This window comes from Paralichthys olivaceus, chromosome 3, assembly GCF_024713975.1.
Source record: "Paralichthys olivaceus isolate ysfri-2021 chromosome 3, ASM2471397v2, whole genome shotgun sequence".
Classification (NCBI taxonomy): Eukaryota; Metazoa; Chordata; class Actinopteri; order Pleuronectiformes; family Paralichthyidae; genus Paralichthys; species Paralichthys olivaceus.
The window spans coordinates 6,788,730-6,808,717 of NC_091095.1; the positions used below are offsets into that span (position 1 = coordinate 6,788,730).

Sequence of the window (19,988 nt, forward strand, 5' to 3'; positions counted from 1 at the left end):
CCTTCTGATTTCTGGAGAGAGACAATAACACAGACTAATGTTTCTCTTACTGGCACATGCACACACACACACACACACACACACACACACATTCACACCAAACAAGATGCAGGAAGTGTGAGAAAGTGTTTGCATAGAGAATAAGAATAGTAGGATTATGGTTGTGAAACTGTGGAATGTTATTAACCCCCCCCCTCACACACACACACACACACTCACTGCTCAAATTCTCTCTCCCCTGTAGACACTTTCTCTTCCTTGTCTCTCTCTTTCTTCCTTCCACTCCCCACACACACACACACACACTCAGACACAAGGGCATTGCGTGCATTGGTCATGATTTCCTCTTTGTGGGCTTTGCGGAGTGCCCCAGCTCGTCTGTGCTATGTGAATGACTCAACAAATCAGGGCTCAGGATGCAGGTGCATACATGACCACGTGAATGTGAAAATTAACAACAAGCCCTGGAAAGTTTCAATATTCAGGGCCTTTCTCCTACTGTACAGTGCGCACACACACACACACACACGGAGACACTATGCAGAGGAGATGAGACCCGAAACATCTTCAGAAAAACTGTCGACGTGTCTGAGTGCTCCAGCTTTTAATGTCAGAGCAAATCTGCAGGTGCAGCTAGGTGCTTCCGTGCCAGAGGAGAGGCCTACCTCCAGAGCTAAGTATCCTGAGCACATAATTAGCACTCTCACATGAGAGGAATATTGCTCTCGGATGATGATTTAATTGGGGAATGTAATGATTTAAAGGGTGCTGCGTTGGAGCAGGTCTTCAGGCCGGGAGAGACTGTGGGTGGCTTCGTCCTCTGGAGGGGAAAGTGTTTCTGGAGTTTTGATTCGTAGCATCACACTGAATTAAACGTTCTTTATTCAGAGCCTGTTGAGAATACTGTGCTGGTGACATGGTTCCAGCACTGAGGTTGAATGAAGTTGTTGAATTACTCTTTATTACACACGACTCTTCTGGACTGAATATGAGGCAAGTTAAATGTGGTTTTGAACACAAAAAAACACACATTGAAATGATTACTTCCAGTGTATAAAACATCATAGTATACACATTTTTGAGTTGTTTGTCGGATGTTTCGCAACTTTCTCCAGTTTCTTTATTTCTTTATTCATTTATTCATTTGACCGGTAAAATGGACGATCGAAATGGTTGATCGAAATTAATTAAAATAAATTAAATTAAAACTAGATTCGAGCCCTAAACACATAACAGGTGCACAACATTTATTTTGACGCTCACAGGTTTGAAAAAGTTTTATTCAAAACTAAAAAAGGCCATCCCTGTTTTTCATCTTCCCAGAATCAATGTCCACACAAGATGATCGTCAAACAACAGGGAAGTTGTAAATACTCAAAAACTGGTGACCTTCATTGTATTGTCACAGTAAACACCCAGAGAAACCAAATCCTGAAGACTGCATGATCTGGGGGGGGGGACAGAGACATGTCCTGTCAGCTTGTTTTAGATCACCAGCACCTAAATACCTGTAATTTGGAATATTCTGCCTGTGTTATAAACCAAAGTGACAAAGTTACAGAGGAGTGTTACTGTCTTTCTTTAACTGAATTTTAATCTGAGTGAACCAGCACTTAATTAAAGTTGAGGGGGTGTTAAACATTTTAAGCAAAAAAATAATTGCACACAAGGTAAATTCTCTTTATTATTTGATTCTTTTATTCACGTAAACATTGTGAGTGTCATGCTTTTAATACAAACAGTTCGAGACCTTTCTGTTATTTTCTATTCTTGATTTTTCTAGAGATGACTAATATTTCATACATATGTAAACAACGCGAAAAATCATAAAATGTAATATGACAAAGAATGTACAGAAGAAAACGGCATCAGTTCACGTTCACTCAAGTAAACGTACGTACTAAAGTTTAACAGTTTAACAGGAGTCATAAAATGATCATCGCTTCTTTTGCTGCACAGACATTTAAGTATGTTCTGTCGTAAAATCTGCCTCCTCCATGTTAATGGATGGGACATAGGCCAAACAGTCAAAGTGAACATAAAATAATTGTTTCTCAAAGACAGTTTGTGTAATTTTAAGTTGTTCTTATTCAATCTCCAAGATATTTTGACCTCATTTCTGGACAGTGGGAGGAAGTGGAGACGTTCATCTTAGTATTCAGCGAATGGTTTCGACAGAACCAGGTGACTCAATAAGTGAGTCAATTAAGTAGCTAACTGGAGACTTGAGAAGAGAGCACCAGTGAATCCCCCCCAAAAAATGGAATCATCAAAATCAATTTTTTCATATGTGATGTGATTGGTGTTAATTTTTCTTTGACGACAGGAACACACTTAATTATGAATGAAAGAGGGAACGAGTTAAAGAAGCTTGTGGAACAGCGGCTAGCCCAGACGTGATGTCATGATGTGGGCTTCCACTCACAGATGAGAGACTGGTAACAAATAAATGAAAGCAGATACCTAACAAAGCATATTCCCAAATAATTTCAAAAAATAAAACATAACGAGATTGCTGATGATTACAAAAAAAAACATAAAAATACGACACACAATAAGAACCAGTTGCAAAAAAAATGCTAATATGGTCATAAATCCTGCAGAAACGCTTTATTTTCTCAAATTCTTGCAAACCAGTGGGGCTGAAACTTGAGTATATAGGAGTCGGAAGCACTTCAGTGTAAAATTCCACTGTTCTGTGTGCAGCCTTCGGGCCCTTGCAGGTATAGGTGTAGTGTGTCAGATTCCAGGTCTCCACTGCTGCAGGTGTAGGTGTAGTGTGTAAAATTCCACTGGGTGCAGCAAAGAACCACCATTTTCAGCCTGAGCTTTCCATCATCCTACAGGGGCACTGGAGGAGTCCAACAGCTAACCGCTTTTCGAAATGACCCGGGAGCATTGAACTGTCTAAAAATCAGCCTGAAACAACACGGTCAGGGAAATAAACACAACCTCTTGGTGAGATACGGGGAAAGAGAGCAGACGTTTCTACTGTGCCAAGTTTTGTTTTTACCAAAATAGTAGCTTTAATGTGAGACACTCCCTCCAGGGGAGCAGGGAGTGCTCCTTTCCAGTAAACATCACTGAAATGTTTGAGGTATCCAGAGGGGGTGCACTTGGTGTGTTTAGGAGTTGCCATCAAACAAAACCATGGTTACAAGCTCCTCTTCCATGTTTTCAAACAGGATTACATGTTTAGACGAGCCATCCTGGTTTAAAAACAGATACAGAAAAAAAAATTGCATGGTCTAGTGCCACGATCAATACACGAGAGTTCAGCTCCAGAACAGGTGAGGCTTTCTGCGGCGCATTAACAAAGCTTAAACAGCGCGGCGGCTTCGAAACTCATCGGAAAGATGCATTTGCAGCTGCCCTCTAGGCAGCATGAACCAAAGCCAAGAGGTGTCCACATAAATTAGGAATGTTGTAGCTGGCGTCGATATTTCACAAGATGCGCCAAAGTGAGGTGGATGAGCAGGCTTATTACAAACACGGAGAGCCGAGAGACAGAATATCTCAAAACTCAGTAAAAATCAAAAAATGAAATATAGATTTCACAGTCTTGTGTAGTTTATGATGGAGCCAGGTGTTACCTGTAACAACCCAATCACCCTGCAGAGGTTTACAACATCCAGTCTTTCCCCAGAGCCCTCAGGCACAACAACCATCAGCTGTTTGTGGTCAGTACACTGCAGCAGCCACAGTCACATCAGTACAAATAAAACCAGATGAAAAAAGATGTTTCACGTGAATGTAGCCATGAGGTGTTTTAACAGTAAACATTACGGTTTTTAAGCGACACAAATCAGAGTTGAACAAATCCTCCTGGTTAAAAGCACACAGAGAGGAGATCGACATGATGGCACTTTCCAAAAAGAAAATGATTTACGTTAAGTAGGTAGAATCTACACAAAAAAAATCCCTAAAGTCCACTGACCCACAGTCTCCAACTTTATAGCCAAACAAGCAAACAAGGCTACTGTTTATCATTTTCAAAGTGTTTCCAAGGTTTTGGGTGAGGATCTCTTCTGAGGAACTTCTTCTTCGGGATCTCGCTGAGGGAGAACTGATGGGAAAGGCACGAGGGGTTTTCCTTACGGGAGACGATGCAGTCCTTGATGGCCTCTTTAATCACCTGCAAGAGACAAACACAGGAGGAAACACAAACTGTCATATATTACAATACATTAAGTATTGTGTATGTCATGATCAAGATGCACACATTTGTTCCACAGTAAATGATTGTATACAAAAATGGACGACGTGTCCTCACTTCCTCTCACTTTCAGGAATGAAGTCAAAAAATATGAAAGCTGCCATCTAACAGATTTGGAGCCAGAATCACGCGTGTGATTAGAACTACCCAACATATGTCAGAAACCATCTGATTTAACTTCTGATTTTCCATCAAGATTTAACATCTACTTTGACTTTGACTTTTTAGTTTTTGTCAATGTCCAATCCACTAACATGGAGGGGGTAAGATTTATGACCTATGCCGCAGCCAGACACCAGGTGGCGATTGAAATTATTTGGCTTTACTTTTGGGTTTGAGTCAGTCATCCATCTTTACATCTAATTAATGCAAGTTACGATACGATATACTTTTTTGTCCCCGTAAGGAAATTGGGTTAATTTGAAGTACATTTTTCACAAATCCGTTTGACACAACTTCAAGCTGTGCTGTGGTTTTTCATAGAATCCTGCCGCCACCCAACATTTCTGGGTATTTAAAGTATGTCGGAATGAGATGACTTACTGGTGAAATTGAAGAATTTCGGCGTCAGGTCTGAATCGCTCCTCTGTGAGGAAGTGACTCAGATAGACTATGAAAGTCAGTATGACCTGCACAGCGACACACCTACAGCAAACGTGTCAGGACGTGTGCCTTCCCATGATAGACGGGCCTTTGGGATTTGCCCCTTTTCATGTTGCACAATGGATTAATATTTGTGGAGTGACAACATAGAAATGCAAATCTTCCACAATGACAGGACTGAATGAATATCAAATGAGCGTATGTAATGCTTGCAAGTAAGGTCACTAATCATCAGCCCACTTAGCCACCTTGAAAAACTATATACTTAGATAAATCGTAGACATCACTACTGACTGATGTTTCTCAGGGTTAGAAATACAGTGTTTTTTCATTCCTCCAGGTAAACATCCTGTAGTAAAATCACAGGGAGCAAACTGACCTCCAGGTTGTTTAGAGTGTTGAACTCCATGAGGTCATGGAGTCGGGTGAAGGCATTGTTGGAGTACTGGAAATTAAAAGTGGAGAAAGGAGATTCCGGGTCGTCAAAGATGTCGAAGTCTGCCAACTCTTTCTCCACCTCAGTCTCTCTGGGGACACCTGTGAGTACATGTATAATTATTAATAAGTAAGTGAGGATGAATAAGAGTAAAAAACTGATCCAAAAATTTGGTATGACTTTCTCCAAGGTCAATTTATCCACTTTTCTCGAGCTTTTGACCATATCACATGATCGTCATTGGTCTATGGAGTTTAAGCATTTGTCATTGAATTGTACAAATTTAAATTAAACTTTAGTTCTTGAAAACAAGAAACATCTTCAGTTTCATATATGCGAACCCCTGTTCCTGATGAAGATCATGCAGTGTCGTCAAAAGCTTCACAAAGACTAGTGCTAGGAGTCGAGGTGAGCTGGTTTTCGTCAACTAGATAGTAAAGTGTATTTATACAGTGGGTCCAAGGAGCTGAGGGTTCGGACCGCCAACCCAGAAACCAGCAGACGACCTGCTCACACAGCTCCTCACCTATGCACAACTAAACATGCATTTACGATTGTAGATCTTTGTGGATCTTTCAATGTGGATGTATATTTCTTAGTATTTTTCCTGCTCACTTTTCTCAAAACGTTTTATCATCTGCTTTCTGCTGAAAACTCAAACATTATTACTTCATTATTAGTTTTCATTGTTTAATTACGAGTGTAAAGATGTAAGGCTGCAGGCAGGAAGACGTTATACCTTTGAAAATGCAGACATAGAGTTAAGAGCCCATTCCTTAATGACCTATGCAACTTCCTTTTTTCACTAATAGGAAGTCCATGTACGGTTGCATTCCTTCCTATGTCTTTTGGGTTTGAGTGCAAAAAAATGTAACATCCATAAACACACTGCGGATGTGTGTGGGCTGATGACCTACTCAATGTAAAGTTGGTTTGTCTTTGTGTGTCTCATGATGTATGGCATGTTTACACACAGAGCTCTCCCACCGGAGCGAGAGATTCCCTACTGGCACCTGGCTCCTTGAGGAACCATAATTCACTGGGGCGGCTCATAAAACAGTGGTTCACATCTCGAAACACACACACACACTCACCATTTCCAGTACAAAACCACACATATCTTTTTTACCAGGGTCACTCAGATGTAGGGCCAGACTTTTAGCAAAACACGAATTGTCTGCTGTCGTCGGATTGAATAAATTCCACAGCGCAACTTCGAGGAAGAAATTCGTCATGTGTCATGACGGTAAACCAGCATTATTATAATAATACAGAAAGTGTATTCCCCCCCCCCCTCCACACGCATACTGTGGAAAACTCCACGTAGGCACATACTCACCAGGCGCTTTGAATTGTCTGAAGTTGATGTTGACCAGGACAAAGTGGATGACAGTCGGGCAGTTCTTTTCTCCTTTCTTTGGTTTGAAAACGTAGCATTCCTTTAGGCCCTCACGATCAAAGACTTTGGGGTCGATCTTGGGGAATGGGAGCTTGTTCATTCGAGCCCACTTTTCTGCAAGCAGCAGCTCCTGTGGGATACATTTACAAATTAGAGAACTCTGGTCTCCACCTCTTGTTTGCACGGAGCACAATTTGTGACAGTAAAACAAAGATTCTTCTCATAGTTCTAACTTTGAATGGGGGGCTGGAGTCACTCGGTCGTGCAGAGAAGTCGAAGGAGATGATGAGGTTGACGCCACGCTGCGGCCGCAGGATGAGAGGGTAGGGCAGGTTGTAGGTCAGACCACTGTCCACGACATGGATCTTCTTACTCTTCACATCCAGAGGCTCGTAGATGCGATCAAACTCATCCGGGTCTGAGGAAATCACACAAAACCAAATAGATAAATGGAAACGTGAATGAAAAGATGAATGTTTGCACTTTAGGGTACTCTTTGATTCACTCTCACTTTCTACTTCCTTCCTCTCAGCTTCAGGGAATAAAAGACGTGTTTTCAATAACACAATAAAAAAAATGCACACTAGCCGTTCAGCACAAAATAGCACAGACACAGTTAGCGACTATCACACATAGTGGTGCATTTAGCAGCTCAAGTGCAAGATATCTGCCTCCGGCATTGGCACCGAAACCTGAGCTAAATAAATTAATGCTAATGCTGCGGAGTGTAACTAGCATGTTCACCACAACTTAATCAGGTGATATCACTGTGCAGGTCATACTGACTTTCACAGTGTTTACAGTTTGGTTCAACTGTGCAAAAAGATTAATAAGTGCTGCTGGACTGAAACCACATTTTTTTGGTTTGACTTTTGGTCCATTGGTCAGAGGCACCTTTCACACCTTTATTATTTTTTCTTATTTTGGTCTGGACTAAACTGAAAAGTTAGAATGTTTACATTAAACACGATGGTATAGCATCTAAACAATCAGTTTAATTTTTGAACATACAGTCGTACGACTTTGCCAAAGAGTATGAATCAGCAAAATAATGATTGACATTTGGTAAATTTGGGGCAGCTGGTTTAGTACAGAACATACATTGGGGCTATATTTGATAGCAGGCTTTAACTATACTTACATGCCCATGCATTTCCAAGTTCTACACAGTTACTCTTATCTGTCTCCAAAAATGTCAGCATCATTTCTGATGTGTATGACATAATTGTGACGAAAATGTAGAGTCAAAACCTCAAGATTATTATGTCCTGTCTTGTTTTTGACAGCAAAGGAAACGTGCCAGCTGAAACTCTCGCTTTTTTCTTTACCCCAGGCTGTATTTCTGTGGAAACATGTAAAGTTGTGAAGCTATCCTTTAGGTCTGGAAGCGGCAAACTGTGACGATATGTCAGCATTCTCACCTGTGACGGCATCAACCTCCTCCTCAGGTGGAAGACTGTGAATCGTGACCTCATTGACCGGAGAGAAAGGGATACTGGTGTTCAGGTTCAAGCCCAGCATGAAGTTATGCACCTGGTAACATAGAGAAATTGTATTGTTGGGAGAAACAGAGGCAGGTTGGTGTGATTTGACTACAGGAAATTATATAAACAAGAATGCAGCTGAAGGACAAGGCAGTGTTTTGCGTGACTCATTCCATCATTGATGTGCGTTGCGTGAGCGAACACATTCAGGTACCTTTCCGGCTCGGCCTTCTCTTGTGTTGAACAATGAAGAGTCACTGAAGAGCGATGTGATCATTCGCTGGACCCAGCTGGCCTTAGCGGTGCGATAAAACTCATCCTCTGCCTCCTGGTTCTCTCTCCCACCTGAGTGTCAATGGCATATTGTCAAATCGCAAGATAAATCGTTTAATAGTGAATCAGTATCTGTTTCTTTTTCTGCAATAAAACAACTTCACTGCAACTAAATGAAAACATCTCACCTTATCGCCAAAAAACAATAAATGATTTGATCTAAATGACCAGAATCACATAACAAAAAGAGAAATTACCAGGTACATTCCTACCTTCTCACCATTTTCTCTGCATAAGCTTGTTTTTGACTCTTTTATCATGCTATAATTTTTCCTATCATTTTTTTTCTTTTCCAAGATCAGTGCTGTAATGTAAAACCAGAAGATGTCTCAGGTTTTTTCCAACATGTATTTGGCCTTGTTCCCATTTCTGGCTTCGATGGTTTATACAAAAACAAGTTATTTCTAACCTGGAGCATTTCTACTTTGAGCTCTCTACGTCATCTTTGTTGCCTCTGAGCAATACACATAGTTTAGACATATTTTCATTAAAATAACAACACAAGTGCAGAAAGTTCTGCAAGCCTACTTTATTAATAAGTATTTCAGTAAAACTGAACATTGAGTACATGAGAACACATGAGCACTGCATTTTCTGCTGAAAAGCCGAAAAATGTTTCATCGAAACATTTACAGATATTTTGACAAGTAAACTTTAAATAAATAACTATGTCTTTTTTTCTTCCTCAAAATCTCTATAAACATCTGCATGTGAATATGAAGAATCTGAAGGCGAGGGACAAGACTTTGAGTCCAGACGCCCTCTGGTTTCAGTTTCACCAATCACCAATCCTCCAACCAGAAGGTCAGTGGTTCGATCCCAGGCTTCCCCATCTACAAAGTGTCCTCGGGCAAGATGCTGAACCCTGAACCCCAATGCACTGTATGAATGTGTGTGTGAATGAGTGAATGGCAAACTGTAATGTAAAGCGCTTTGAGTGGTCATCAAGACTAGAAAAGCGCTACATAAATACAGACCTTTTAATATTTACCATGTGCAGACTGTTAGAGATTAGCCAAAAGGTCATCTGCAGCTAAAACACCTACAAAAAGTATCACTGTTTGTGTATAAATGTGGAAAACTTGTAACTTGTGTGATTAAAGAAACTAGTCGGGCTATAAACACGGAACAGAACAAAAGTCTTGGCCCAGACATCCACTCTCTACACCGGAAGCTCCAATATTTGATCATCATCAAACGATAGCCAATGGGTTCCTTGATTCCCAGAACCTTCATGTCCCTGCGCACCAGGTTCGTCCTCCACTGCCTGCCCAGTTTACCCAACACTGACTCATTCTCCAACCAGACCCCTGCCAGAACCTCGGCTGTGGGTTCAGGATAAGATTGAGAACACTACACTCCAACCTGTCCTGAGCAGAACCCAGCTCTGCACTCCTGGAGAAGCAGTTTGAGATTCCTTACAACCTCACGATGAACTCTTTAAGACTTATCGGCTTTTTAACTGGTGTTTCTGCAGTTTCAGTCCAGTCAATTAAAAACATGAACAAACCTATCAAAGCGAACCACCAGATCTATCTTATGACATTTGTACAAAGAGGGATATTATTCTATCTTAAGGGGCATTCTTTGTCTTCCTGTCTTCCTCTTTTTATCGTAGTTCTACTATTTCACTCAAAGCTAAACTTAGAAAAATATGTGAGTGCCTCAAATTGTTATCGCAGTTTTATGAATGAGGTCATTTAAGAATCAACTTTCCCTCAGACGTAAGAACGAGTCAAACTGTTTTTCAACACCATTCAGTCACGCATCACAGTTGCATCAAGCTAAATTTAATATGGTGCACAAAGAGGTGTCTGGTGTCAGAGCTGCTCGTATAACTGCATAATACATATTTGACTGTGGCTCACCTTTTCGCAGCTCGTCCTCATTGTCCATGCTGTCCTCTCCAACAATGTGCTGAGGTTTGATCTGCTCTGTAAGGCATGAAGCAACAAGGTCAAACCAGGCTCATGTGCGCCACACGTCAGCACTGCATCTGACAAAATGCTCTTAGTTCAGTGATGTGACATTATCAAATTCACTGCTTATTGTTTGTCTGTATCAAAAAATAACTCCTGAGAGAAATGCAATACAGCGAGTAAGGCAAGGTATTCTTACACTGGTTGAAAATGTTTTGTGTTTGACTGTGTAAAGGTCACCACAAGCAGATGCATTCATCAGTGATAAACATCAGAGGAGCTGTCACAGGATGTAATCACAGGAAGCTAATATCAAATGCTCAAACTAACACACACAAACACACACTTCTGGTGGGAAAGTTTCAGTGTGGCTATTTTTACTTACTGGTCTTATTGTGTTTCTAAATAATTCCAGCAAATCAAGGCAACAAATAACAAAGGGATCTCAGAGAAGTCCGTTTCAGGTATAATGTTGCTTATAGTGAAAGGTTAACATCCATTTTAAGTAGCCTACATTTTGTACTTTGTATTTATGTAATGATTAATTTATAGTGCATTAAAGAGTATAAAAGTTTTGTTTGTTTTTACACAGTTTTCCTTTTCTCAAAAAACATCTACTGTATAGAGCAAAGGTTTTTATTTCACTCAAAACATTTTATATTACTCTATTATTTCTGTTTGAATTTTTAACAGATTTCATGTATTATCTCTCAGGAGTCCCCAATCATGAATCAAATCTTGTATAATACGTCACAGCTTAATCACAGGGCCACGTGGTGAGTGCATTCAACTACAGTCAAAAGTGGTGACGATTAAACTGACAGTTTAAGTAAAACATTGAACAATTTGCTGTCAAAATCAGGAAAAGGAACATTTGAGCGATTACCTAATTCCTCCTCCATGGTGCTGCCACCAACGGTGTCTTTAATTCCCAGGACTCTGTTAAAAAGAATGGAGAAAGCACTTCCCCACACACCTGACACACACACACACACACACACACACAGAGAACACTCTGTCAGAATCACGAGAGGAGTTTGGTTTAGTGCTGCAGATGAAAGAATCTCTCACCCATCAGAAAATGAAGAGGGTTCTCTTCGTATTTCTTCACAGCGGTTCCCATGAAGAACTTGCTCCCGAACAGGTCTGGGGTCATGAAGGTGCCGTACTTTGCCATTCCAATTTCATACGGGCTGAACTCCACCCAGTCTACAGGTTGAAATGCAAAAGAAATAAACAAACGCATAATATTCACGCATAGCGCTCAGCATGTCTAAACTGAGCAACTGTTGTAGTTAATTTCAAACAATTGCATTTTTTTATTTTTTGCGCTTTCATTTGATGTATTTTAAATTAAAAAAATTAAACATGAAAATGGCAGCTGACCCTAAAACCTGGGGGTAGAAGATGACAACGACAATCATCATCAGTTATTAGTAGTAGAACTAGCAGTATTCCTAAAAACATTTAAGGAGCAATAGGTTTGCAGAGGAGGGGAACTGATCAAAACAATACACAGCTGCCTGGTGCACAGGGAGGTGAAGTAACAGGGAGTTCGATAAGGTCCCAAAAAATATGTTTACAAGGCATTAATGTTGTAAAGATGTAAACAAGGCCAGAATAGACAAAATATTGAAAGTCCAAGCTTTGAGATTCCTGACATCTTATAACAATAAACTCATTTGCCTCTTAGTTTGTGTCTCTGCAGTTTGTGTCTCTGCAGTTTGTGTCTCTGCAGTTTGAGTCAAGTCGATTCATAACATTAACAAACCTAAAATAAGACTTTTCAGGAGGAAGAGGATGCTGCAAAGATTTGTCACAAAAATAATCAAAACTGTTTTTAAAAAGGTCTTTTTTTCAATGACTAAGTCTGTGAGTGAGTGTAAGTGAGTGTGGGAGTCCGGCCTTGATGCATATCATCGTGACACTGCACAACATACGCACTCCGTCTCTTCCCAGTATGAAGCATGTCTCCTACAGTCTGAGTGATATCTTATCCATGTGAACCCTCCTTTCACTATTTTTCAGCAAATGAGGGCAGGAGCATTTCTTTGGCAATGAAGCTACGGAGATAAGATCTTTGTGTGCTGCTCCAGGCTCAACATCGAATGAATTTGATATCAGGGAGCTTGAAACTAAAACATCCTCACAGACTGTCTCTGTTATTTTCTGCAGAGGGGCATTGGAAGGTGTCTGCAAAGGACATGAAGCCTCACTGTTGGACTAGTTTCGGGATGTGTGGATTCATTTCAAAAGATTTAATTTCTTTATTTTATTTTCAATATATATGTTTGTTCTGCTGCGGTTAGGTAGCATACAGTTTCTGTGCAGGCTACAACAACAATGAGGAAGTATTGTACAACATCGGACTAACCCAGAGTCCATCATGGCCTCAGTTCCTCGATGTAGTTCAGTTACTATCAACACAGAGCCGTCACTAGACAACAGCCCACCACGTCATAGCACATCCTCTCAGTGTTAGAAGGAAATATGTATCACTCGGTTATTTTGCATGTGGCCAAACCCATCTGATAATCTCGGGTGATTCATTACATATGCAAAAAAAATGTTCTGCAAGTGAAATGGGACACATGCAACATATAATGTAACATAAAGCACGTCCAGATCCACAAAAACAAAAACTATATTTACCTGCAAACATGAGCTCAGAGACATCTGGCTTGACATGCAGACACGTGAAGAGAGGAAGCGGACTTTGTGCCTGGTTTATTTTCTCCTGGATATCACTTAGCTTGATGTCCATCCTCTGGCGGTGGAGAGAACAGTCTTTGAATCATTGCACACTTTTATTTTTGCACAAAATACAGATGTTGTGTGGAGAAAAGGTGCAACGCGTCTAAAGAAAAGAGAAGATATGAAAAAGGAACTGGGGGAAAGACGAGTGTTGCTCTAGTGTTGAGCAATAAGAAGATGGACGAATAAGGAAATCCTTTAAAATTAAAACAAACATCAGCTGTCTGGCGACTTACCGCAGGTACAAGCGTCTCTCCTATGAGCATACCAAAGATATCGGTGAAGGTAACAGGCTGCCCTAAGGCCTTTTTGCTCCACAGGGCCTGGATGTAGTTGGTGATGTGTTGGGGCATCAGCAGCCTCAGGGGGTTACCGCTAACTCTATTCATCAGCTCCTTGTTGATGTCCATCGGGCCTTTATTTGGAAAGTCGGGGTGGGAATAAAGAGTGGACATGTACCTACAGGGATAAAGAGGGAGGGGCAAAGTTAGATGTTACACAAATCTAAAAATGCAAGGTTGTTAAATCAGTTAACACATGCTTAAAATTCAGGTTCATGCAGGAAACGATGCTCTCATTAGGAAGTTATATCCACTAAGTCATGCCACAAATATGAAGATGGAGAATAAAATATGCCTCAGGTAATAGCTTGATGACGCTTGGAGCCAGGAAGGATTGGCAGTGCGGAGGCAACAATGAAGAAAGGACAAAAAGAAAGGAGTCAGACAAAGGCAGCGTGTGAAGTGAGAGAGGAATATGGGAGAAATACAAACTGACCATGTGGACCCGGAGAGGCCGGCGACGTACGTGGTACAGTCCAGAACCCCGGACTCAAACAGGGCCTTCATGACACCCGAGAAGCCGACCATGGCACGGAAACCGCCTCCGGAACCTGCGATAGCTATTACGGGAACCTGTGACACACACACACACACACACACACACACACACACACACACACATACAAAGAGAGTCATAATGCGAGAAGATGGAGATAATTTTGAGAACATAATTACACATTCACATTAAGGGGCTTTTCACTTCATAACTCTCTTGGTGCAACATGGCTTCCTGCCTCTCCTCCGTGTTTATCTCATCCTCAGTTGACAATATTCTGATAGAGATATTCAAACCGTGTCATAAAGGACATGAAGTGAAAGAATGTTGAAGTCTAGCAGAGGCCAGTTCCTGCTTATCTCATTGCTCTGCAGTTTCCTGCATAAACTGAAGTTTGCTGGCTCTGAAGATGCAAAGCCAAAAACAGACCAGAAAGAAAATGAAACTTAGATTGAGAGAACTTTAAGCTTTGCGCCAAGCAGGTTATGTTTTTACCCCATTACTATTGCGTTATGTCAGCAGGATTACCCATAAACTGCAGAGGAGATTTCCACGACACTTGGCGGGACGATGGGAAATAGGACAAAAAAATAACCCATACACTTTTATTGTTGCTCCGGACAAAAGGATGGATCCAGGAATTTAACATTGCAAGGCAGCAGCCAGAGCTCAGTCAGCCAAATTAAGTAGTTTAATTCTCGTCACTCCCCATGAGGGAACATCAAATGCTGAACAGGAGGGAGTGCCGTTTGACAATGTTACAGGTTAATTAAGTGGCATTAATAAATAGCAGTAGCAGCATGTGACAGCATAGCTTCTGGATGAGAAATAAGTTGACAGGTTTGCAGCAGACGAGCGTGCACGGCACTCACAGCAAAAGTTTACTGTCATATCTGCACAATATAATATAATAATAATAATGTTATGTTCCAGCTTTATTTAGCTGGTTTGTTCCCACCTCCTTTGGAGAGCTGGGGAGGAAACAAGGCTTCTCCATGTCCAGCAGCTTCTTGATGCCCAGCATCACTCTCTCTCTGCGGGTCTGTCTGAACTGTTTCTCTTTGTCACACAGGGCCAAGCTGAACCGCAGGTCCAGTTTAGTGCTGCAGATATAAATGACAGAAGAAAGGTTTGATTTAAAAAATCTAATAGTAGGAAGGTAGACATGTCTTGTATTTTACATTTTCTGCTGGGAGACAGACAGAGGATATGATTTCAGACTGACTGGTCTGGTGAGAAACACACATGACCTTTTGCTACTTAGTCTCAGAATTATTCACCTTTCAAACACGTGTGGCATTTCCTAACCCCCCCCATTGACACTTCTGCAGTCATACCCTGGGAATTATGATGCATTTGACCCCAGCGTTGGCACTGAGTGAATTCCCATATGTTTTCTAGAATTCCTGTGTATTCTTTAACCTGTGATGAATTTGTGCACAGACCATACGTTGGATATAATGGGTAAATTGGTAAATAATAAAAAGTAAAGAAATTCTTAAATTAAAAAAATAAAGATTCAGAAGGGATTACATACCAGATCTCCAGCGACATCTCCAAGTATACTTTGGTTGCCTGTCAGAACAATTAAATATGTGATTATCATTGTCACTTTCAGCTGCTGTTATTGTTGTCAACAGCCATACAAATCATTAAAATACAAATAGAAAGGTAATTATTCACTTTGTATGTTGTTAGATTCTGATTTCATTATTGTGTCACAATTGACCTCCATTAGGTCTATAATTATTATGTTGGCCTCCATACACAGTATATCTTCATACTATATATACTAAACAATTAACATACGAAATATTATATCAAATCTAATAATAATAATAATCTGTGCACATTTCCAGAATATATGAGGGATTACATGTCTTACTTTGCCAATGAGGAAAGCCTCTGTCTTTGTTTGGCCCACTCTGAGCTTGGTGATGTCGAAGGACGCCGTCCCAAGTGTCTCATCCATCACATAGTTGGCGTCCATTAATGTTAACTGATTGGAATAAACAACAGAATTTCAACTCTAAATACACGCTGAGAGCTGAACATTAGTTATTCTAGCCGGTGTGCAAGTTCCCCTGAACAACTTCTTATCAATTTAGATTTGGGGAGAAGTTTAAAAAGTTTAATGTAAACAAAATTCTTAAAAATTGTATTATATATATATAAATTGATTATACACTGATCACAACACCCAAGTTACTAGACAATGAAATGCAGGTTTTACCTCCAGGACGTTCTGCAGGTTGGGGTCTAATATGAAGTGAAAGGTCTCGTCCCATTTTGGGTTGATGTCGTTGTCTATGTGCTTGGTTCTCTTTCTGCTCTCTGGGGCTGTCGGGATGTACAGCTCCACATATGGATCTGGGGTGTCCACTGCACACACACACACACACACACACACACACACACACACACACACACACACAGTCTTACTTTAGTAAGTATCCCTCAGTATAAGTACGTTGGAATGGTTTGTACCTGAAAGTTGTAAAATAAAAGCTAAAATAATTTCGGTCAAATTAACATAAACACATGCATGTAAGTACTTTGTGCATGCCCCAGGTTCTGAATAAATTGCAGCACTAGATGATAGAACTACACAAATAGAGGCAAAAAAAAGACGTAGTAAGACTCACACAGGTCACCCAGCGCTCCCTTGGTGACACTCTCAGCTCGAACAACTGTCACTGTGAATTTGTGAGAAAACTGCTGTTCCACCTGCAATAAAACAGTCGTTCAGCTCAGTGTTACTCATTATGGCAACTGTGAAATATGTTAATTACTTGAATCAATTTATATACACTTTGAAATTATAGTAGAATTGACTTCAAAGTAAATTCTTCAAAGTGTCCACTGATCGGTTTGTGTTAATGTCTTCCTCATGTACGCGAAGTTGAAATAACAGCCTCTTGAAAGGTCACAAGTTTTCCTTTTGTCCTTCGTTCATCACTGAACACAAAAGTTGGATTAAGAGCAGAGGCTGTTTTACATTTTTGCTTTCTTGTTTTTTTGTGTCACCCTTATGACCAGTCTTTCTTAAGAACTCCTAATCTGTGTGACTGTTCAGTTGCCGATGCAGTTTTAAGGTGTGAACATTCTCGGCGGAAACAAGTAGTGAGACGAGTGTTTAAAATAGAAACGGTTATGAGACTTCTGACAGATGAACTGAGCTCTGCAGAGCTGTCAATGCAGAGATCTTATATATTTTATCTCATCTTCTCTGCTTAACCCTCATCTGACCTCGTCACCTGCTGCAGTGATAACAAACATGACATTGCTGATAAAATGTTTGGTGCAAAATCTGTCAAGACTGTTCTTACATCAAAGCAATAAGATTGAAAACCACTGAAATCTCTATGATTTAGTTTAAACTTGGCTCAGTTTAACAGTCCACCTACATGAAATGATTTATATGTCAATACTCACAATTATATTGGAAGCCATTGTGTGTTGTCAGGTGGGTAATTCTCAGAAAAGCCTTTGTCAAAATGTGAGATTTAACTCAGAAGGACATCCCAGTCGTGAACTCCAGCGTCAAGAGCCTGGAAGAGGAAACAAAGAAGTTGATTATCGATGCAAATGTAGAGGATTATAGCTTTAACAGATATTTACATGGAAAGTAATCCACTTTTGACCGGAGGTGCCTCAACATCAACAACCAGGCATATTACTGAAACTGCTTAAAGAGGGATATCTTCCCTAAAGAAAGTCATAGCTACTTCATCAGTGGAGCCTTTCACATGTTGAGAGGGGCAGGGGGAAGTGTGCTGAGCCACAAACCCATGATAATGTTCACATGTATTTGAGTGTAGGACAAACTTGACCATTCCCCACCTCCCTCCGTCCACCTCCGGCGAAAACCTAAACTCTTCTCCGTTACTGTCAACAGTACAGCGGTGGAGAGGGTTGACACCTTCCAGTACCTGGGTGTTGACACCTAACATGGAAGCCACAAATCCTCACAGACTTCTACCGAGGCACCACAGTGAGCCTCCTGACAGGCTGCTTCACCACCCGGTGCTGCAACTTCACCAGCACATACTGCAAGGGGCTGCAGAGGGTACACAGCACATCACCAGGTGCAGCCTGCAGGAGGTGTAAACCCAGCGAGGCCTCACGAAGTCCCCCTAGGTCATAAAGGACGAGACGCATTCTGATCTCGCTCCTGCCCACAGGTCAGAGATACAGGACTCTTCCGACTCACACCATCATCAGGCCATTAAACCAAATGAATAGCACAACCCCCCTGTGCAATTTAACACACCATACGCAACACACATACAGTAAATGTGTACCTGGGTGTGTATTTAAGGAAGAGGTGGCGAGGTGATTATTTTTAACTGAGCACACATATTCTCCGAAAGAAATTTGCATGTGGCATGAAAGAGGGTGAGAGTGTGAATGTACTGTGTGTGTGGGTGTGTGTGGGTGTGTGTTTGTGTGTGTGGTAGCATATCAAGGTCAGTGAGTCTTTTCTCAGTTGTTCACCAAAGCGTGTCATTAATGGGGCGACTGAGAGCACGTACAGCGTCTGTGTGTTCACAGCACTGGTCACGTACTTTGCAGCAGTGGTCCAACTTTTCAAGCTGCCAGCTCACTCAGCCCTTGTTCTGCGGTGCACAATGAGATGAGTGCATGCAGGCTGCCGAGTCCTGAGCCAGCATGACCCAGGGACATTAACACAGCAACTGCATTTTCATAGGAGGACACAAAGGTGTGCAACAGAGACACGCAACAAGCAGCCATTATTTTAGTGTGCCTGCAGTGCAGAAATTCTGCACTTGCACTGGAGACCGAAGGTAAAGTCGAACAAAATCCCACACAAACACTCCTATGAATCATTGTGCATTTAGCTAAAGAAACATTACAGAGGAAAAGCATTGAAGTGGATCATGCTTCTTATACAGAACGTGTTATTACTCCACTAACAGGTTTTGCTTGATTCTTATAGGCTGGGCAGAATAAGGTCAGATCTGACAAGGCCTGGTGGTATGAGCTTGCAACATACAGTGATAGATAATATCACTACTTCTGATAATGCAAGGCAAGAGAGGTGATGGTGGTAGTAGATATGAATTTGGCAATGATATAAATGTAAAATATGACTTTAAATACATCAATACAGACAGTAAAGGACCTATTTAAGAATATAAATACCCTCATTGTTTGTATTCTTGTTTTACTTAGGCTAGGCCTGATCTGCCCTTGAGAGTACTTCCAGTGTTATTAATCTACAAGTGTTAGTAAAAGCGTGTTTTCTGTTTCCTTCTCCTCTGGCGGAAAGTGAACTGCCAAAGAAGACGCGAGTTGAAGCACCACCGTAAAGGGACCGACCTCCTTCCTGTTCCAAATTAGCAAAATCTAGATTATACAGACAACGAAAGTGGGAACGTACCTCAAGTGTAGCGCGCTATCAACTCACAAATCCTGACATTTGGGTCATTCTGACTGAGAGTATCTTTCCACAACTGAGTGAGGAGATGGAGGAGGCGCCTCTTCGCTGCAGCGTTGTACGCACACCCGGCAGTCAGTCAGGAGGGTCTCCGCTGGAGAATCAAAACACCACGAACCGAAAAACATGAGCAGTTTACACGCTGACACAAAAAGTCATGACAAACAGGAAAGAGTTACAAAATCTCCGGGGGGGCGGTCAGAGTTTGAGTCAGCGGGAAAAGCTGCATCTGACGACGGCTTTCCAACTCTCCCGGTGCGCACCGGAGCGCAACTGCGTCCACACGAGGGCGCGGGTACAGTCAGACAAATGTGGATAAAGTTGTGACACAAAGATGACGGTAAAGTTATTTCAAGTAAAACTTTCCCCGTTGGGTTAATCTGTTGGTAACATCCGGCCAAAGTTTTCAGCCAGACATCGAACAGAATAACTTCTGGTTTAAATAGATGGATTTTACGCTTTTATACTTTTTTAAGTGTATTTTTTTCCCCCATCCAACATTGTCATCACACGTTCTGAAGAAGACCTGCTCACATTTCAAGTATC

General features: G+C 41.2%; 1 protein-coding gene across 1 annotated transcript; it reads right to left on the reverse strand.

Annotated features, from left to right (window-relative positions):
- Positions 1–1,675: 1,675 nt before the first annotated feature.
- pla2g4ab (phospholipase A2, group IVAb (cytosolic, calcium-dependent)) lies at positions 1,676–19,770 on the reverse strand. Its single transcript, XM_020098607.2, has 19 exons — positions 19,386–19,770; positions 17,417–17,532; positions 16,627–16,708; positions 16,215–16,363; positions 15,867–15,980; positions 15,519–15,556; positions 14,940–15,084; positions 13,922–14,058; positions 13,381–13,603; positions 13,043–13,157; positions 11,462–11,599; positions 11,277–11,366; positions 10,340–10,405; positions 8,353–8,483; positions 8,076–8,187; positions 6,888–7,072; positions 6,595–6,784; positions 5,199–5,356; positions 1,676–4,135 (listed from the first exon to the last, which is right to left on the reverse strand). The coding sequence occupies exons 2-19, from the start codon at positions 17,432–17,434 to the stop codon at positions 3,977–3,979; spliced, it is 2,250 nt and encodes a 749-aa protein (XP_019954166.1). The 5' UTR covers positions 17,435–17,532; positions 19,386–19,770; the 3' UTR covers positions 1,676–3,976.
- Positions 19,771–19,988: the final 218 nt, after the last annotated feature.